This window comes from Rhamphochromis longiceps, linkage group LG12 (genome assembly GCF_057381845.1).
Source record: "Rhamphochromis longiceps isolate RC_006_pf linkage group LG12, R_longiceps_female_GT1.1, whole genome shotgun sequence".
In the NCBI taxonomy this organism is placed as follows: Eukaryota; Metazoa; Chordata; class Actinopteri; order Cichliformes; family Cichlidae; genus Rhamphochromis; species Rhamphochromis longiceps.
Genome location: NC_140568.1, coordinates 12,421,592 through 12,443,824, shown reverse-complemented (window position 1 = coordinate 12,443,824; position 22,233 = coordinate 12,421,592). Strand labels below are relative to the sequence as shown.

Below are 22,233 nucleotides of genomic sequence, written 5' to 3'. Positions count from 1 at the left end.
TCTACCCCGTTAGCTCAGAAGAGTCTAGAGACTTTAAGAAGAGTCCTGGTGGCTTCAAACCTCTTCTATTTGCAGATGATGGAGACCACTGTGCTCACTGGGACCCTCAATTATGCAGAAACTTTTCCTGTACCCTTCCTCAAATCCGTGCCTTGATACAATCCTGTCTCATAGGTCTACAGACAGTTCCTTGGACTGCACAGCTTGGTTTGTGCTCTGACATGCACCGTTAACGATGGGCCCTTATGTAGACAGTTGTGTGCTTATTGGGCTCACATCCAGTCAACTGAATTTACCACAGGTGGACTTCACTTAAGTAGCAGAAGCATCTGATAGATGATCAATGGAAATATTGTAGTTTTGTTTAATAAACTTACAAGAACTTTTCACCTTGTCATCATGAGGTATTGTGTGTAGAATTTTGAGGTGAAAAATGAATTTAATCATCTTCCCTACAAGATGATGAAATCTTTCTGATTACAACACAAAGATCATCAAACATCAATCAAATGGAGCCTGTTAGATTTTTTTTAAAGCGCGTTTGAAGAATTAACATTCGAGTGAGCGCCTCTGTTCTTCATCTGAACACCCGGGGTTTTTCTCGTTTGTAGCACTCGAGAATAAATCGAGTTCAGACACAGTCAGGATTTGCGCAGGTATGCGACGGCAGAGCTCTGTTTCGTCAACACACATAATGCTGGACGCATCGTTTACTTCCTCTCCTTTAATTTCTCCTGGCACAACGGCAACCTCTCTAATGCTGCTTTGGTACTCTTCCCTTGCTCGCCGTTTCATTGCGTGTAGTTTTGAATCTTTAACTAGTTACACAGCTTTGCTTACACGTGCATTACCACTCACATCTGTTCCAATAGAGCTTTCTCATGGTCCGAGTTGTTCAGGTGCCTTTAGACAAACTTAGTGGGCTGTCATACATGTCAGTGACCTGACTGCTGGGGTGCTCTCCCCGTCTCTCATCTATGTGAAAGACCTCCACAGGGCCGTGCATATTTCTTTTAGAACTCAGATCTTTCCTACATTCATGCCTAACATCCAGACAACTCCAGTGTGTGAGAAGCACTACAGGAGAATTTACTGCATTTTAGTGTGAATGAATAGAAACACGTTTGGAAACAATGACACGGGCACCCACGTTTGCTGTCTAATTGGGTATTCCCCATCACACCCCTAACACACAGCAGGCTTCTGGAAGAAAATAAAGACATCAGACTCGACTACAAACAGTTAGAACGACACAGATAACATTGCTGATGTTGTTTGTAGATTTGAGCGTTTTTTTCCCCCAAGCATTCACATGTGCAAAGATTCTTTTTAATTAACTTAACCGGTACTAAAATGCACACCTGCACCCCATTTATATTGGCTATTACGCATTGGTTACCTCTCTGCCCGAGGCTGTGGCCAGCTTGGCTGGGCAGCCAGAGTAGACTGCATGAAGTTGCGAGCTTCTCCAATTTGAGAAAGATTAAGGATTAGCAACTCTTGCAGCTTAGCTGTGTTTCTAACCAGATTAGAGTAGAAAAGCACTATATGCATGTGTATATATGTGCTTAACTGATTTATTAGACCACTTGTCATAAAAACAAGAAAACAAAACTATTTGAGAAATCTGTCAAAAACATTAAAACTAAAAATGACTTAAATCACATTTTTTATACCAGAAAAAAAACACTATGGACTTCTCTTAGAAGTCAGAAATGAATCAAGCATAACATTCAACAACTAATGTTTCTGTTCAGGAATGAAAATAAAGAAATGCATTTGGCATCTTAATGGAAAAATAGTTTTAATGTTTCTTTCCCTGCTTTCTGTAAATATGAACACTACAAATGTATATTTGCATTAAAAATAGCTGTCCATAACGTTGGATCAACCATTATGGAAACAGGAATTATGAAAAAAGTAAACGCTCTCTTTATGATTATGGACACTTTTGGGGGGGATGAGACAGATTACCCAATTGTTAGTCACAGCTGTAATTGTGCAGACACTTTCCCACACATGGATTAACCCTAGTCTTAAGACTAAAAGGGAAATTAAATTGAAAGCTCCACTGTTAAAATTTCTGAGCCCAACTTTAATCCAAGGCTGCTTTAAAGTAGCAGCACTAAATGACCGATTACGATGTCCTAGTATGTTCCCAGTATTGGATTCCTAGATTAGGCATGAAGAATTTATACTACGCCCTCTCGTCTGTGTGTAGAGGCAGCTTTCTTAAACAGGTTTGAGCCAGTCGCAGCATGCAGACACACTGGGACAGCAAACCAAACAGAGTAGCTCGAGGGTCTCTTGCTGTTGTCCTGCCTTTTGTTTTGTCGCCCTCCTCCTGCTGTCTTCAGCTCCATAGGAGAGCTGTGTATGGCTTACAGATCGTGCCTCTGAACATCAATAATAGAAGGCTCGCAGCACAGAGCGCAGAAAGGCCACAGGCAGCGGGACAACTTAATACCATTCAGTTACTAATTAACTAATTGAAAGACCAAGGTCTCTAAATCTGGAAGTACAAATAACTGATTATGTCTCTTTGTGCTCGTACAGAAAGTGATCATCCGTTTTAAAATGAGGCGTAAAATCAAGAGCAGAGCGAGTGTGAAATCTTGTGGCTCAGCCGCGTATTTGTCTGCGACGCTCAATGCGCTCTTATTACGGACAGTAATGAGAGCCAATAAAGAGCTGATTTATTGTTGGCGCTGATTCTTAATTTATTTATTTTTCCCTCTGGAGGATTTGTAGGTGGCAAGTGAAGCCTGTAAGGTCAATCACACGGAGCTGTAAAATGAGATGTATCCTGCATTGACCAGGGCCAAAGTGTAGAGGAGGCCCGGGGGAAGAGGGGAAAAGATATAGAGCCGGGAGAGCTTCAGTGGAAAGAAATGGACTCCATTTTTGTAAGTCCTCCTCTCCAGCTGTCATCCTGCTCTGTCCCATGGGGGGTTGCCACGGTGACAGGAGGCCACATGTCTTGGGGGTGTCGTTTTGGTCAAAGGACCCCATTGTTCTTGTGTTAAGCCGCCTTCAGTATGCCCGTCTGCCAGGGACAGGGGCTTCACACCCTTCACGTACACACACTCTCCCGCGCTCTCTCTCACAGACAACACACCCAACACCCACTCATATTATAGAGGTGCAGCAGTTTGGCTTCAACTCTATAAACTGCACATTTACAAAGATGATACAAGTTTTAAAAGAGACAAGAGCAGACAAACACACAGTGTCACAGTCGAGCAGAAAAACGCACACACACACACGAGCCTAGTCTGTGTGTTTTTTCTCTCTCCAAGCAGTAGCAGCCATCCATAAAGTTGAACTTCCACACATTTATATTATTCCCACTCTTGACAGTAGCATCATTTCCTGACGCACCCTCCCAGGAGCGGCACATCAATAAGCAGCAATTCTGCAAGAGTGCCACCAGATGGCAGTGTGGCCCCACTGCAGCCACACAACATCACATTAGTGGGTTTATGATTTTGTCCATCTGTCTTCCGGTGGGAATAGAGAGCAGAAAAAGGCCTTGGCAGATCACTAGTGGGGCCAAAAACCTCTGTCGTCCTTCAGCCAAGTGACTGACTTGATGTAAAAGGAGGCAGTCAATTACTCAGTGATGGATAGATTACAGTCATGCATCATTCTGCGAGCCAATTTTCCTATGTGAACTGAATCTGAAACTCAATTTGTTACTGCCCTCTGTGACAGATGGATGGAGCCGGTACTGAGCAACAGATTTTAAAAATCAATAACCGCTGGAACTTGGGTGGAGGTTAGAGGTCAATTTACTTTCAGGCATTTGGCCATGTTTAAAATACAGAACAGGACGGTTTATGCTAAAGGGAAAGCTGCTGCACTTGAACTCGAGTGACCACACACAGCTGGAACGTCACGTTTGTGGAGACAAGCGGCTGCTTTATTATCTGGATTAATTTGCTCTAAATGAATCTAAAGCATCCTTTTAAATGAACACAGTTTGTTCTAATGTGCCATCTTTACATGGAGGCAATATATTTAGTTAGAAGCAGATGCTTGTAAGGTTCAAACTGTACCTTACAAGCATCTGCTTTTCAATAACCACAACTGTTTAGATTATTAAAAAACAAACAACAACAACCACCAATCACAATTAAGCAGAATTACTTGAGCACATTCATTTAAGTTCTCTGTGTAAAGCCCGCCTGCCTTTGGCTGACACATTTGGTGAATGCGACACAGCCATCTTCATCCAGCCTCAGGAGCAGATATTGACTTCATTTCCTGATCCAGTGACTTTGTAGAGGCAGACTGAAGATGCACTGTGATTACCAGCCGAGTGCCACGATATTGATTAGGTGGTCAGCAGAGATGATTGAGCTCTCAGCATATTGACTAGCTTAGTTACTGGAGGGAAACCACTCACAAATTGCTGGTCATCTCTAATAATTCACAGAGAAAGAAACAAAAGAAAAAAAAAAAAATCAATGTTTTAGCTAAGTGTAATCTCAGTTCATTAAGTTAGGTAAATGATCTCAGGAGGCATCTCCTGCCTCCTCAGGGAGTGACGGTTGGCTGGGCAGAGCAGCACTGAGCCGACGGCCCCGGGTCCTCCTGCGGGTCTCTTTGCTGGACTCGGGAGAGGTACGAGGCAGCCAGGTGAGTCCTGCACTGCTGCTGTTCTCAGCGTTGCTCTGGTTTCTCAGGCTGCGCCGCACTGAGCGCTGCCCTCTAGTGCAAACTGGTTTAAACACATCCTCAAAATTAAAGTCAGCTTGCCAGGGAGCAAGGTCCACATGAGCCGTTTCCCCCTCTTCCTGGCTATCAGAGCTTGACTGGATGTTTTCCTGTGAGCTTGCTGCTCGGTCTCCCTGTCTTTCCTCCTCCTCTTCACAGCTGGTTTGGTGCTTCTTTACATAGTTCTCCTGCTCCGCTGTCACTGAGCTGCTTACAGAGCTCCTCCTGCCATGCTTGGCTTTCCCGTGTGCTGGCTCTGTGCTGTTCAGGCAGTCTAAAGTAGGTACATGTGCACTCACGGGATATTCTGACTCTGTGCAGGGTGTATCTGCAGAGGTCTGGGCACAAAGTTCAACAGTGTCTTCTTGTCTCTCTTCATGTACAGAAGGGGTTCTCGTTGATAGCTCAAGGCTTGTAGTGGTTTGCTCTTCATAGAGCTGCTGCTCTGTCTCTCCTCTGGTCAGGTCACTGTCAGCGACACTGACCTTCCTTTTCTTCAGTCGTCTTCCTCTGACCCTCACCCCCAACAGCCTGCTGTCCTGCCCGGCACTTTTTTCACTCAAGCTGGGCGATGTGACAGAAACTTCTACAGTGGTTTCTGAGGCATTTGTCACAGCGAGGTCGTGTATCACTTGAGTTTCATTAGTTACTTCAGGATTCAGCTGGGTTTCCTGATCTGGAGCTGTGAAGAAAAATGAGGACAAAAGAAAAATCTCAGGAAAAAAATGTTTCCACTGGTTTCCCCTGAATCCAAAGGTTCTCATTTTTTAGGAACTAAAATAAAGTTTGACATCCAGACATTGATACCGTCTCCAACCACAGGTTAAATCACACACTGGCAACTTTCTTTTCCTTTTTTTTACCCTTACAGCTGATTGAAGGAGTCTCCTGTGCTGTTGGAGACTGACTGATGAAGGACAGCCTCTCGGTGATGGGACTCAGGGCGGGGTTCTTGGAGGCATATTCACGTGAGCCGTACAGCGAGCGGTCTACGTCCTTGTTCCATCGACGCGTTGTGCTGGAGGTCATCTGGGGACCAACAAACTGCAGTGTTAGAAATTTCTGCATTGACAAGCCTGCAGAAGCGTTAAAGCTGGCAAGTATCCACCTCTGATATGGTATGCAGAGTGTTTCGATCTTGCACATTTCATTAATAATACAATGATTATCTAATGCACAAACATATTTTATAAACACAAACATAAAATTGAAAAAAGCTGAAAATATTTTATCAATTAGCTTAAAGTTAAAGAAACTGCTGGAGAATGTTCACTCATGCTCTTGGGCAAATGTGTGTTATGGATATAAAACCTTTAAGATGGAAAACTGAATCCCTGCAGGAGTAATAATCTGCTTCATCCTCCGATTCTTACGATTCTGCTTCGGTGACACTTTGTGCTCATCAGTGTGTCTTGTAGTCAGACAGCACTTTCATTTTCATCAGCTGTCTGCATTTCATGGAGTGTAATAGGGCTGCCCGATATGACCAAAATCTCACATCCCGATAACGATATATATCACAAAAAAGTGCAATGTGTGTAAATTCTGTGAATCTCAGGCAACTAAACTTGTGTGAAGTGTTTTCAGCTGGGCGTCGTGTACCTGGAGTCGAGTGTTTTGACCAATGCATGAAGCTATATATTTTTAGATATAAGTTATAACAGCTGCCCTTTTCTTTGTATTCATTACACGGCGTGCTGCGGAGAAAAGCCCGTTCTAACATTTGAGTCTAAGTTTTATTTTGAGCACCTGACGGCTCTTTTTTGCTTCTCATCCGTAAACTCTCTCCATACTCTTTCACGTGATTCTTGCGTAGGTGGTAGACGAGGTTTGTGTGTGTTTGAGTCTGTGGTGGGAACCGGTTTGAGCATAATTTGCATGATACATTTTTCTGGTCCTTGTCAGACCTTTCATAATTAACCAGGTCCCTCTGTTTGGTGCTAACTGGTTCTGTATAATCTTCACTGGCCATGCTGGTATTCTTCGTGGCTGCATCCACATTGTGACCATCGAAACAATGAAAAAAATAAACTGTATTTTGCGACACCACGAGACAAATTATAGCGTATAATATGAAACGATAGATGTTCTAATTCTGTCATCCGATATATTTCATCATATCGCACAGCCTGAGAGTGTAACTGAAGAAGTTGTTTGACAGATCTGAACACAGAGCTTTAAATACAGTCCTGACTGGGAGCATTAATCTATGAAGAAAAAAACAAACCTAAAGTACGGCTACAGTTTGTGTCTAAGGGGGAAATTTTTTATTTTGCCTGTGAGGGTTCTCCCTGCTTCCCAGGACTGGACACTTTGCAGCCATTCAGTGTTCGACAGCAGCTCTCTCTCTCATAACCGTGTAAACACTGGGCTGCATCTGACTGGGCGAACGCCTCACGTGGGCTTTCAAACTGAAAACAACATGATGGCTTGTTTGCCAACTTTCTTTGGGATATGTTTGTGAAAACATGCGAGGTGAGAAAGAAGACATTGAGTTGCTTAATCTGTCCTCATTTTAGTTCCACCGGCTGGTTTAAACCAAACACAGATATTTTACTTCAAGCATCCGATCTGACACGATGCTGCCAGAATACTAGACCCGTTACACAGACGATGAACAGGAAGTGTGGAAATGATGGATCCCGTGGACATGAGCTGGGCACTGCACACTCAGTAAGTGGACTGCAGTAATGTGAGCTTCAGTCTAGACAGCTATCAGGACCCTGTGTGCTTGACCTGCCCTGGGCTAAACCCATTTCACTTATCCTACCTTTTTTATGCTTTGCACTAGTGAAGTGTTGACACATGAAAATGTAATGCACATTCAACTAAAGTACTGAAAATGGGAAGAATAGGGAAAAGAAAATAGAAAAGTGACATGTGGATGTTAGGTGATCATAGTGTGTTGGGGAAAAAGTCTAGTAAGAGCATGTATGTTTAAAAATAAATCACTGTCACACAAATGCTTCCACATAGTCAACTGCAGTACGTGTCCAGTCGGCAAACACATGATTACAGTGGTTTTGTCAATGTTTTATCTTATTCTGTGCTTTGTTTCCTTTTCCTTCTGCCCTATTGTGACTTCCTACCCTACTCACTGTGAATACATGGATGTTGTAAATACCATCACATTTCCTTGAATTAAAAAAAGAAAAAAAAAGAAAAAGGTAGTGATGTATATGTTTGTGAGCTGTTTAATGAGGTAGGTATTTAATAATCGTGGAAATTAGTTTGGGTCTGCTGTGTACAGACATGCCAGAAATTACCGGTGGCTGGCAGTGTTACCCCTCAGCCTCCTAGTACTATTGACTAAGTGTGAAACTAGTCAATAGTACCAATTTCAAAATTGTATGTTGCCTCATTTCAGTTATCGCATTCACATGATTTTCAGAAAGCTCTAACCTTGAGGTTACCAGGAATCAAACCTGTCCCAAATGTGAAACTTCTATGTTGCCTCATTCTTAAGTTATTGCATTAACAAATTTGCGTGTCTATGCTGCCTGCCTGCCCACCCGGCAGGGTGACGACAGTACACTCACCATCGTTTTACAGTTGAGTGGATAAAAAAAAAACTGGATGGATCAACTATTGTGTTGTTTTTTTGTTTGTTTTAAAACAGGATCTCTTGACAACAAAAACACAGATCATCTCCAAATTTTTCTATGATTGAAAGACTAAAAAGGTTGTGATCTGTCTATTCATCTGGTCTATCCCCAACAGTACACAAAAGTCACGCTTAGGGCTGCTCGATTATGGCAAAAATAATAATCACGATTATTTTCACTGAAATTGAGATCTCGATTATTTGACGATATTTATTTAACAATAACAATGTATTGAATAATGACTTTAAAGATTGTCATAAAATAGTGTGCAAATACTGATAACAGTGCAAATGTTTGCAATATAAAAAATAAATGAAAAATGTAAACATCTGTTTAGTGAACGTTGCAGTGTTGCTCTGTGGTGCAGCTACGACACTGTAGCAAAGTTTACACACTATGTCTACTTGATCCACGTCTGACTCCGCGAACCCATAATGTTTCCACACCACTGAAGTTTTTTACCTCTCTTTTCAACCAACAGCAGTCACTCTCCTCTCCAAATAACTTCTGCTTAGCTTTCCGAGCTTCCCTCGGGTCCTCTTAATCAGCGGTCCCCAACCCCCGGGCCTCGGACCGGTACCGGTCCGTGAGTCGTTTGGTACCGGGCCGCGAGAGTTGAGGCTCAGGTGTGAAATGTATAGTTTTCAGGGTTTTTATCGGTTTTCAGCGTTATTTTGTTATCGTTTACTCAGTTTTCCTTGGTCTTTTCACGTGTTATGAATAAATTTTCTTTTTTTCGGTACTGGTACTAGTTTTATTTTGTTGTATTTATCCGCGACACCTTAAAGGCCGGTCCATGAAAATATTGTCGGGCATAAACCGGTCCGTGGCGCAAAAAAGGTTGGGGACCGCAGCTCTCCGTGTTGCCAACTCCTCAGTAAGGAAAATCGCTATTGGCTGTCCTAAAAGTCGCTAGAAGTCGCCAAATGACGTCACCGCCTAATTTGTATAATTGGTCATGCTAATGTAATTGTAACCTACGTTGTTGGAGAGAGAAATAACATCGTAGAAGAGACATAAAGTGAGTAAAAAACGTCCTAAATGCAGTTAGAATTTATTTAGAACTACAAATTAAATTTCTTTTAGCAATTATTGTTTTTTAATGTCACAATTCCAACCCTGCTCCTTTATCCGGGCCTGGACTGGCAAAAGTGACCCGAAATTGGCGCTCTGGTGGAGTTACTTTGTGTGTGAGTGTGTTTGTTTATAAGTAATTTTAAACCTTGTGATCCACAAAACAGCATAACAGTAAAAGAAGAACTGACTGCGTTACAGTCAGTGCGGGAGCAGCGGCTTCACTCATGCGCGATTCATTTGCCCTTTGGACGCATAGGTGTGAACATCTCCTGCCCTGATAACAGCGGGGGAGGACTATCCTCCGCCTGGGAGAGCTTTGGCACGGGTGAGGTGCCCACGGCAGCACCCGCTGCTTGTTGAGAGAGCGATACGCGTTTTCACGTCAAAAAGTCGTCATAAATAAGTCTCCAATAATACCAGAAAAAGTCGCCAGATTTGTTGCTAGTCGCTTTTTAGAAAAAAAGTCGCTAAGGGGGGTCTGAAAACTCGCTAAATATAGCGACAAAGTCGCTAAGTTGGCAACACTGGCTGCTCTTAATTGTTGTGAAACGTGTTCGAAATGCAGAGAGGTGTGCTGGATTTGCCACACGGAGCAGCGCGAGAGTAAAGCACGAGGGAGGGGCTAATAATCTGCTCAGTCATTTTTAATGATCGTTGAAAGCCCAGATCGTAATCGTGATTAAAATTCGATTAATTGAGCAGCCCTAGTCACGCTTGATACATATCTCAGATTAGGGCTGGGCGATGACCCAAAATTCATATCTCTATAATTTTTAGCTGGATGGCGATATAAGATATATATCTCGATATTTTTTTAAGCCATAAAGTAAGAACAAAAAGAGTTCTTAGTTAAAGCTGTTTCCCAGATGTCACACAGGCACTTTTATTAACATACAGCATAGATGTACATGAAAAAAAATTACTCAAAAATAAATTATGCTCCATAAATAAACTAAAACAATGTTGTTTTTGTGCTAAACAAAAAGCTCACAATTGTGCAGTCAAAATGTAAACAAAGACGCTGAGCATAATAACAAAGAGACAGATTTCACAGCTGCTCTGTTCCCGAGTTTTACTGCGTGACTGACAGCCTGGAGTTTGAAATCCGCTTCGTAACCATGACTCTGAACAGGTGCCATTTATGGTCCTTATACACACAATACGGTAATATTACGTTGAAGCACAGTACGTATCACTCCGCGAGGCTCCTCGGTAGCCGTAATGCTCCGACAATCCATCAAGCGGTGCAGCTCCGTAGCTTAGCAAAGTCGTACTAAAATCGGTTCGCGGTCATCAAGCACAACCAAAATTCATACATAAGGCGCGCTGTCAACTTTTGAGAAAATGAAAGAATTTTAGGCCGTGCAGCCCAGAGTGGTTAGGTCATTAGCTTGGTTAGCTCGTTGACACCGTCCAGCCTCACGCACGGGGCGATGCGCAGTAACTCGTTAGCAGAGATTTGCCGCGTCCATTTTGTCGCTGCCTGCAGGTGAAGCGATGGGGGAGGAGGAGTTGTGTTCAGTGAAGGAGAGAGGCGAGGCGGAGTAATGTTGCGTAGAGACAAAAGTGGACAAAAGAGAGGCAAACTTGTGGCTCCACAAGTATAATTATAACGTAACATATACTATATCGATATTAAGGATATTGTCACATCTTATCTCGTATAAAAATATATCGATATATCACCCAGCCCTATCTCAGATGCGAGGTCATGGTTCAGTAGGTTCTCAGTACAATAGTGAAATAAGAATATAAACCCAATAACATTAATCTTAATGTAACAGTTAAGGAACCCGGATGCTGAAAAAGTGATAAAAGCTTATCAGTTTACCGATGCTAACAATACAGGATTAGGATGACATATCACACAAAGGTCCTAGACAGAATTTTCATCTGGAACGCTGCCCCAATTTGAATGTCCTGATCTGGAAGTCGGAACAATCCCAAAAACCCAGAGTTAACGATCCAAAAGGGCGGCAGTATCTTGGATTCATGGATAAGAGTCTATCCATGAATGTCCTCAGCGTTGTTCTTACATTAAGTATTATGCTGTATTGCTTGATATAGATGAATTCCTTTTTTTCATGCTTTTCCAATTTTCCTATTGGTACACACCAACTTGGAATTCTAACATCCCACTCCCGAGGTAACTGGAGGATGGCATAACATAAAAAGTGTTGTTCATGCAAACCTTTACACCAATCCAGATTTGACCTATGGAGTGTCATTCCCACCAGTATACACTGTACATGTATGTCCGTGTGGGCTGCATAAGCAAAACCCTTCACTGTGTGTAGCCGAATACTACATAAATGGATCCATATGGTTTCATGGTATTCCACTTCTATTAATCAGCAGAAACATTTCACCCTGTGTAAGTTGCTTTGCTGCCAGCTTTAAAATCCAAACCTAACAATATGCTATAACAGGTCCTTGTAGAACCTATTATTAAAGTACCTTCATGGTGTGGAAATTTGCATAGTCAGATCAAACCGTAACGTCTCCTCTGGTTCTGTGCCACAATATACACCTCACCACTACGATATAAAGCACAAACAATCTCACTTTGTCTCATCAATCTTCTTTGTGTAATTATCTGTGACAGCAGTGTTGACTCTCCACTCATGCACAACTTTATGAATAAGGATCAGCATTACCACTATACATGATATCACAGATGTGCTATTTGCAGCTCTATATGGGCCATATTAACATGAATACATACTCACTATGACCTTAAGTCATAGTCAGATTGTGTAGCCATCTTCTACATGACAGCTTGTAAAAAGACAATTCTGCAAAGCCCTCAGTGAAGTGATGGAAGGAGAAATCAAACAAGCACACTCATCCAACTCACCTTCATCTTCCCAGAGGCCAACTTGGCAGCAGACCGTGCCGACCTCTTCACAGGTTCACTCTCTTCTGGCAGCTGGGGGAACAGAAACGTTTACCCCAGGATATATTATATAGACACACACTCTCTCTCTCTCTCTCTCTCACACACACACACACACACACACACACACACACACACACACACACACACACACACACACACACACACACACACACACACACACACACACACACACACAAGTCCTTAAATGTGATTAAGCTCACATCCAGCAGAATTAAACAGTAGATTAGATTGGAACATGTTATGACCTCCAAATGATTAAGAAAAGAAAAAAAAGGCCATCTTTGCTTCTAAATGGACATTTGTACACGTGAATCATGCAGTTTATGGGAACAGCATACCTTCCTCTTTCGGCTGCTGGAGCAAGCTTGAGGTTCGCTTCCAAGTCCTTGTTTTGGTGCTGACTGCAAGAGAAAATTGCACAGAATAAAATTCTCTAGAGGATGGTAATAAATTATTTTGGTAGAGTATTTTGTTTAACATTCCCATGAGCTCACAGAGATGTATCCTAGAATTTGAAGAAGAAAAAAATCTTAAATGTGGCAGACCTTTCTCCTTCTGTTGCTGGATCGGGCTGCAGTTGGACCTCCAACTCCAGCGTCTGGTTGCTTCTCCTTCTCTGGCAGGGAGTCAGGCTCAGACTGGTCATCCATCTGGGAGGTTGTGCTGGGGTTGGTGTCAGACTCTGGGGGAAAACCTACAGTATTACAGCTGAAAAGACTTCTGTTTGAGATTATAGCAATAACTGATTATAACAACTCGGCTGATTAGCGTGGAAAAATGATTCACACAAATTAATACAGTCCAACTGACAAAAGGAACTGTGCAGCTTTTAAACCAACAGGAGGAGGTTTAAGGATGCCTCTCATTCTGACTTCTCTGATTGTTTTAATCTTTCTTTTATAATTAGAGAGGCAGAAGGCAGCTTAATTTCTTAATATGATGTAAAAATAAAAATCCTGACGTGATTCAGCTCCACACAACAAGGTCTTTTATGCTGGTGTACTCAGATTTGCTGGAGAAATAGAGGTTACAGAAGTAGATCGATGAGGACAGGAAGCTAAGTGACAATTAAAAGAAAAAAAGCTATGACAGCTGTTTACCTGTCAGAAGCTGAGAGAGAGACTCCTCGTAGAAGGCACTGTTTAAATTCAATGGCTGGGCATCCCACGCCCATTCTGAAAATGAAACAAATGAAAGAAAGCTGTTATCGTATCAGAGCTGAATTGCATTCCACTGGAGACAATAAGCCATCTCTCTCAGGGTCAATAAACTGTAATCAACCTGTATCACTCGCCACAGCAGAGCCAATCTCCTCCACCGAAGGGAAAACAATCTAGGACCAGAAAATAGAAAAGCAGTATTATTTACTGATGACTAATATTTATAATCAAGACCAGATCGTGGGTCATATCCTGAGCCTTGCAGAGAACAGACAAGAGCTAACAGCAGCAGGTAGCAGACAATAATTGTTACGCCCCCACATGAAAGCAAGGCGAAGAGGGTGGGGGACAGTAACAGTTGGATCCGGGTTGAAATGAAAAGGACACCAGGCAGAGGTGTTTAACACAAAATAAATCTATTATAATTAATTAACCCAATAATCATATAAGCAGTAACAAAAGAAGGAGACAGCAACGCTGCTTTAATGATAAATCAGACAGGCCAACCCAAAGAGATGGTGACCGCTTCAACTAAGAAAACAACTATAAGGCTTCAACAGAAAAAGACAGCAACGCTGCTATTAGCAATAACCAGGCAGGCCAAACCAAGAAATGGAGGCCGCCGTCACTTAAGCAAAACCACTGCCCAGTTGAGTTACTCGCAACAAGCCACGCACGGTGGGTGGGTGGGTGGGTCGGTCACTCACTCACTCACACCCACACTGCTCTCCTCCAGCTTATTTCACCTCTGGAAGGTAATTGGTGGTAAACGAGGGCAGATGAGCAGCAGGTGGGGTAGAGAGAGACAAGGGGAGGGACAAGAAAGGAGGAGGAGGAGAGGACAACACCACGCCCACACACTCCCACGTCCTCACAGGATGTAACAATAATAGATAATAGGGCGGTTACAAACAGACGAACAAATTATCTTGTGGAAAGCCTGTTTGTAGCTGATGTCATTGGAAAATGTTAATGTTTTGTAACTAAGATTTTATTACATGTAAAGTGTAATCATCATACTGGCAACACAGTTTAATCTCATCTACCTTTCCCTCCTCTTCGTCTCCCTCAGAGTGCATTCTGGACTTGCAAGGCATTGTGAGTGTAGGAGAAGCACCAAACGCAGTCGGGCTGCTGAAGTCGGGCCGACATTCGGGTGTCTTGGATTCACTCTGCGGTGTCTTCAGCACTGAACGAAGGTGTAAGCTCCCACCAGGAGTTTGTGGTCGGGCCGGTGTGCCTCCCTTTTGTAACGGGGTGCTCGGAGGCAGGTTCTTATCGAAAAACTCAGGAGAGAGGGGACCTCCAAAACGCACACGTTTCTTCTTCTTTGTCATCGTTGTGGGTGTCCCGTTGGACTCTTCCTCTCCTGCAAGATAGAAAATCCATACAATGCACAAAAATGTACTTTCTTTTCTCCAGGAGTCATTGTGTAATAAACACCAAGAGAGACTTTGAGATATTATAGATTAGCCTTGTTTTGTCTAAACATCATCTGAAACGTGAATAAACACTGAATTAAGGTTTTTGATAGTGGAAAAAAGTCAGACCGGCATAGTTTGTATATTTGTAGGGCTGAAAATTTGTTTATCAACATGACAATCCAATCCACCAAAATCCAGGTCTTCGTGTCAGAGTTACAATTAGGTTATTGTTAGGTTTAGGGTAAGGGTTAGGCATTCATTTTTGATGTTAGGGTTAGGCTAAGCAGGTAGGGAAAGCATTATGTCAATGGGATGTCCCCACAAGGATAGCAAACCAGACGTGCGTGCGTGCGTGCGTGTATGTAGCCAGTGTCGGTATAAGACTGTCGAAGTTACTGTTTAAAGAAGAAGAAGAAAAAAAAAAAAAAAAAAAAAAAGATGTGCATGATGACAAAATGAGAAAACATTTTTTTAAAGTTGTGTATTTGGAATCAGTACATTCTGATCTGGTATTTACAAATAGAAGTGGGTGTTTGGTGCAGCAAGACACATCACACAACTGTTATCAGACTAGGGCTGCCACAAACGATTATTTTGATAGTCGACTAATCAGAACGTGCATCTATTGGACGTAAAACGTACAGCTTATTGCACCAGCAGCATCTGCTCTTATATAACTATCATTAGCTTACAGCTTGAAGTAGAGCTGGGCGATAGAACGATAACGATATGTATCGCGATATAACTTTTCCTCGATAGAAAAATTAAGCTATCGCGATAGACCTTGCCGCTAGTCCTCTTTAAAAAAAAGAAAAAAGAAAAAAAGAACAGCCAATCCAAATTAAGTAGCGCAGAGCCGAACCAATCACAGCCGCAGCGTCACGTCGCGTGACTTGTTACGTACAGCACAAGTGCCAAGCCGCACGTGTGTTTGTTTGGGAAGCAGCCAGCGGGTAATGGAGGAAATGAGTGTGCCGACTAGAAAAATCAACCGAGCGTGACCGAAGGTTACCGAAGAGAAAACAGATGATGGTTCCAACGCCGGAGAGATTGTCGAACGGAAGAGCCATAGAAGTTCCGTAGTGTGAAGGTATTTCGGCTATTTCAAGTCTGACAAAAAACAGCGTAGTGTGCACTGTAAATTGTGCCGAAAGCAAGTCTGGAAATACAATAAACTGGTGCATGCGCTACGTCCACACGTACCCGGGTATTTTTGAAAACGCAGATTTTTCTATGCGTTTGCACCTTTCGTCCACACGTAAACGGCGTTTTTGGTCACTGAAAACAAAGATTTTTAAAAACTCCGGCCAGGGTGGATATTTTTGAAAACTTCGTTTTTGCATTTACGTGTGGACTAGAAAAACGGAGAAAACGCAGCGTCCAAGGTGTGCGCATTTGTTTGACGTCACACTGTGCGCCACGTTATTGTTTCGGTGAAATGAATTTCTACAATACTGTTACTGTTAATTCTACTCTCTGCAGTGTTTAAATGCTTACATATACACACAGTTACTGTCCCTCCACACATATGACTCGGTTCTGCTTCTATGCCCCAGCTTTGTTTACTTTTTCCCACCGAGGCTTCTAGACTTCTGATTGGCCAACATTTCTGCACGGTTAGGAATCTAGCGCCACCTGCTGCTTTGGCATGTTCATAGCAGCGTTTTCCTTCATTTCTCCCTTTATGTGTGGACGGGATTATTTTTTAAAACGAAAACGGAAAATCTCAGTTTTCAAAAACACCCGTGTACGTGTGGACGTAGCCTCAGTCTCTGACTGGAAGCGCTAATTCGTCATTCGGCTTTTGTCAGACTAAAGTAACTGTTAAAACTGTTTGAAAAGCTAAGCTATACAACAAGGAGAGATTGAGAATTTCCTTTTAGTTCTCAGTTTATTTGATACTGACAAAAGTTAGTCAGTTTTGTCTGTTCTTCTGTAAAACAAACTAAGATTTATTTTTAGAATTAATATTTTGTTTCTAAGTGGAATTGACAATTTAGTCTGTTTCGTTTGTTTTATTTTGAAACTTAAACGCTTTAGCGGCTGCCTTTTGTGTAGTTTGCAATATTTGCCTTTATTTATCTGAAAAAGTCTCATGTTCCTTAAGTACATCTACCCTGTTGAACTTATTATGGGAAATAAATATTTAAATAAAAACAAGCTGCTGATTATTTCACATTTTACTTGTGAGCAACGGCACATTTAAATCTTACAAATATAGTTATTTGGCTTATATCGTGATAGATATCGTTATCGCCTGAAATGAAAAAAAAAAAAAACATATCGTGATATGAAAAAAAATCTTATATCGCCCAGCTCTAGCTTGAAGTGTTTTTACGGTATGTGCTAACTAAAAATAAAGACAAGATGATAGTTTATTACATTTTAATGAAATATGCAGGTTGTTTCAGTGAAGTTTAATAAACTCAGCCGTCTGCTATCTAAAATATAACAGGACACCGGAGTATATTCTCGAGCATCTCACACTTTTGATAATCAGCTGTCTGCTTGACGTTTATTCAGCTGTGTAAAAACTATAACTTTATTTCTCAGCCAAACCGATTTACTCAGGAACAAATAAAATACTAAAAAAAGCCAAACAATAACATTTTGAAGTTATCTAAGTGACTTATATATCATGCTTAACCTGAGTAGCGAAAGACGGCGGTGGGTTTGAAAACGATTTGCCGGGAGTCCGGTGTTCTCACCGGCTCTAGTGAGCGTTAAACCCCGGCTAGATATCGAGCTAGTGGGTAACAGACGTCTCCGAAAACGTCGGAGCGCTTTTGAAAATATGTGGTGTCTTGATAAACTGAGCAGATATTTGAGGTTTCCACAGCTACATTCTCTCCTGAAATATGTTAAACATTTATTTTGTGACCCAGAAAGAATAATAAGAGTAATATTAAAACTAACTAGCTGCCGCCATTGTTGGAAACTGAGCTGGGCTGCGCTATGAATTCTGGGACACAGCTTCTTCTTCTTCGGGGTTTAACGGCAGTTGGCATCCTTGTACATGCAGTGCTGCCATCTTCTGTTTCAGTCCGTTATTACACTCTTAAATCCTGCTACTTATTCCTGCGTCATTTGGGATCTTACAAAGCTTCAAACGACGCGTCGACGATTTTAATCGACTAATCGTGGCAGCCTTATATCAGACCATATTGGCCTTTTTTCTCTCTTTTTTTTAAAAAATTAATTCACCAACGCTCTAAACTGCTTATTGCTAAATACATGCATGATGTTCTTCACTACGGCAACTCAAACGAACATCGACTTCTTCGCTGAATATGCACCAATTCAGCCAAGCGGAACCTTTGGCTACACTGGAGCAAGCCACTGTGCATCGAGCCTCAAAGGCTAAACCAAGATAAAAGGTCAGTTACTCTAACAAGGCCACAGAGAGCGACATGTGCTCACCTGTGGGCTTCATCTCCGGCAACAAAGGGAGTGAGGGGATGCGGAAGGGGGAGGAACGCTGCGGTGGCGAAACGGCTGCAGGATCATCAGGAGGTGGTCGGCTGAGGCTTTGGAGTTCAAAGACCTCATCCTATTAAGAGAGCACACATGAGAGCTTTCATTCTGTAGTTCAAGGACAAGGACAGAACACAGAGAACAGATATTTGCATTTTAGCCAAGACTAGCATAATTTTTTGTACATAAAATCCAGAAGGACACTGGAGCACAGAACAACCATAATCATTTCATCTAATCAGTTCACAGCAGGCATCCTTTAAATATCTTTTTTTGCAGACACTTCTGATGAGAGCAGGAATTGCTCAGTTATCATGAATAGCCCCAAAAATCACTTGGAAAAGATCAGAAGGCATAACCGAGAATGTTCTACCTTATATGAAAGCACAAACAAGAGGACACGAGTGTGAAAAGGACTCCGAACAACAGAATAGTAACATTTCTAAAAACTGGGCTTATTTTCTGTTTCCTAGCTTGACAACAACCATCAACACATCAGATCAAAATATTTAAGCTGAAATACTGACACATACTATATTGCCAAAAGCATTCACTAGTCTGCCTTGATATGCATATTAACTTCAGTAACATCCCATTCCTAATCCATACGACTTAATTTGATGTTGGTCAACCTTTTGCAGCTATAACAGCTTCGACTCTTCTGTGAAGGCGTTTCACAAGGTTTATGAGTGTGTTTATGGGAATTTTGACCATTCTTCCAGAAGCACGTCAAACACTGAAGGTCTGGCTCACAGTCTCAGCTCTAATTCACCCCAAGGTGTTCTGTTGGGTTAAGGTTGGGTTCTGTGCAGGCCAGCCAAGTTCTTCCACACCAAACTCACTTATCCATGTTGTGTCATTGTGCTGGTGCACAGTCAAGTTGGAACAGGAACAGGACACGCCCAAACTGTTCGCACAGCATGAAATCATCCAAAATGTCTTGGTATGCTGAAGCATTAAGAGTTTAACTAGAAGTAAGCTGCCGAGCTCAGCTCCTGAAAAACAGCCCCACACGATGATTCCCCCCCCGTCCAAACTTTACACTTGGGTCAATGCAGACATGGAAACTTATTCCATGAAGCTCTCTATGAACTGTTCTTGAGCCAATCTGAAGGCCTCCCACATGAAGTTTGGAGTTCTGTAGCGACTGACTCATAAAGCCTGAGGATTTAACTTTCATTCTAAACAGTTACAGACCATCACTGGCCCACTGCCAAACTGTACATGCTGGATGATGTTGTAGTCAGTGTAATGTTCACCACAGTACCTCCAGACTCTTTCATACTTTGTCAACTGACCTCATTAAGAACCTGCTTTCATCTGTTAATAGAACAAGCCACTGATAGCAAGGCTGCTAGTTGTGCAGTTTTCTTCAGAAAGCCAAATGAGCTGCACAGTGCTGGGCTGTTAGATGGACCAGTGTATACCGAATTCATCTGCCCAGTTATCACCAGAGGGGTGTGCTATAAAGCAACTTTGATATATTCAGACTTTCCTTGTTTTAGCTGGCTCTACAAAACCTGAAATCCCAGTGGGAAATCAAGGGTACCACAACAAAGTCTGTGTCTTGGTGACACTGAAAACTAACTTTAAGCTTGACATATCTCGCTAACCCATTAATCTTGTTTTGTGGTACAGTCATCTGTGTGACTGCAGCTATGGCTGGGCCATATCATACCGTTCACGGTAATACCGGTATGTTGGGCAACGATAAGAAAATGAAATCTCGCGATAGAATATGGGTAAAACGTGCATGCGCAGTGCCTTTGTTTACATACGCACATGGCGGGAAAAGCATAGCAGAGAATGAGAAGAGCAAAAGCGGATAGTTGAATAAAACGGATGAACCAGAATTGGTTTGTAAAAATGCTGCAACTTCAGTGGTGTGGAATAGGGCTGGGCCATATTATACCGTTCACGGTAATACCGGTATAATGTTAGGCAACGATAGGAAAATGAAATATCGCGATAGAATGGGAGTAAAACGCGCATGCGCAGTGCCTTTGTTTTCATACGCACATGGCCGATTGTTGAGTGAAACAGATGAACCAGAATTGGTTTGTAAAAATGGTGCAACTTCAGTGATGTGGAACTGGTTTGGTGTTTGTCCGTCAGATACACGACAAAGCACATTTTTTTGCAGAACATGCAAGCGGCCGTTGTTATTGTCATATTTGTCGGACTAAGATGCTCTTAAATCTGGGAGTAATCTGGGTCCTAAACTCCGTATTCTTCAGGTCAAACAACACTGCAGCATCACTTAGAGTTAAAAACTGTCTAAATTCTTTCATCTTTAATAAAACGATCAGCATTGCTGCTTTACCAGGTGTAACTATAAAGTTTAACTTCCAGGCATCCATGAAAACAAAAGTTATTACATTTAACGGAGTTAGAAGTTAGCAGGAAGCTAGCGGAAGTTAGCTCGCTAGTTTCGCTAGTTACCTAAGCATGATATAGCATGTTCTGACTGAGAGATTTCTGAAAAAAATCAAACGTACAGCTCTGCTATCACTTCCAACATAAATGAAGACAGGAAACTAAACAGCAGTGACGTTTGTAGGGTTACTGAAGTTGGGCTAGCTGGTATATAATGATGTGCTACGTGATCGCTAGCGACACAGCTATGTTAGCATAACATAAACAGTGAAGCTGGAGGACGAACACTAACACTTTTCCACTTATAAAAGTTAACGTGAAGGTTCTTCATGGTTAGAGACAAATGCAATCGCATGGCAGGATACTGTAAACGGACCAAACTTCAGTCAGGAGAACAACTGAGATAATCCATCCACAATACGAGGTTAGTCATTAATATACTGCAACAACATGGGAATAGAGCAGCTGCCAGAGAATTCAACATTAATGAATCAATGGTACAGAAGTGGAGGAAGCAAGAAGAATGAGTTTAATAAAGTTTGATTTATCTGACTGCTTTGTTTCGCTTAATGTGCCTTATAATCCCGTGCACCTTATGGTCCGAAAAATGCGTACTGCACACTGCAGTTTAATGTTGCAAAGCACCTCTTTTTAACTTCAGTGGATATTATACATGGTTATGCTCAGGATATGTCAGCCCATTTCTACTGGAAATGCCTTTTGGTTAAACTTTCAGCAAGGAATTTGCATTTGCACTGTTACATTTTTATAAAGCTTTAATGTACATAAAAACCAGCTTCTTGTTTAAGTGAAAATAAATGGAAGGTTGTCTTTTTGCGCTAGTAATGTTGTGGAGTTGTATTTTGTCTCGCATCAATTATATCGTCGGTTATATCGTTATCGCAAATTTTCAAATATATATCGTGATAAATATTTTTGGCCATATCGCCCTGCTCTAGTGTGGAACTGGTTTAGCGTTCGTCCGTCAGATATACAACAAAGCACTATTTTTGGTAGGGCATGCTAGCGGGCCGTCGTTATTACCGTGTTTTTTGGAAAATACGGCACACTTAAAATCAATCCTTTGATTTTTCTGAAAATCGACAGTGCGCCTTATAATCCCGTGTGCCTTATGTATGAATTCTGGTTGTGTTTACTGACCTCGAAACAATTTTATGTACACGGCACTCGAAAATCTGTCAAATGTTTTAGTGCGACTTTGCTAAGCTACGAAGCCGCACCGCTTGATGAATTGTCGAAGCATAACGGCTATCGTAGGCAGGAGCCTCGCGGAGTGATACGTACTGTGCTTCAACATAATATTACCGTGTTGTGTGTGTATAACCTCTTTTTAAGTTTTGTGGATATTATACATGGTTATGCTGAGGATATGTCGGCCAGTTTCAGCTGGAAATGCCTTTCGGTTAAACTGTCAGCAAGAAATTTGCACTGTTACATTTTTATATAACTTTAATGCA

At 41.9% G+C, this 22,233-nt stretch overlaps 1 protein-coding gene across 2 annotated transcripts in view; it reads right to left on the bottom strand.

Annotated features, from left to right (window-relative positions):
* Positions 1–530: 530 nt before the first annotated feature.
* cdca2 (cell division cycle associated 2) overlaps positions 531–22,233 on the bottom strand; it is a 32,972-nt gene continuing 11,269 nt past the window's right edge. The window contains exons 6-14 of one of the 2 annotated variants that reach the window (XM_085424775.1): positions 18,326–18,455; positions 14,528–14,850; positions 13,603–13,654; positions 13,422–13,496; positions 12,867–13,003; positions 12,660–12,722; positions 12,259–12,330; positions 5,583–5,748; positions 531–5,401 (exon numbers count right to left, since the gene is read on the bottom strand). In XM_085424775.1, the coding sequence (XP_085280901.1) occupies positions 4,518–5,401; positions 5,583–5,748; positions 12,259–12,330; positions 12,660–12,722; positions 12,867–13,003; positions 13,422–13,496; positions 13,603–13,654; positions 14,528–14,850; positions 18,326–18,455 (1,902 nt within the window). In that variant the 3' untranslated portion in view covers positions 531–4,517. The remainder of the gene's footprint in view (positions 5,402–5,582; positions 5,749–12,258; positions 12,331–12,659; positions 12,723–12,866; positions 13,004–13,421; positions 13,497–13,602; positions 13,655–14,527; positions 14,851–18,325; positions 18,456–22,233) is intronic. The other variant, XM_085424776.1, reaches the window with a different exon arrangement.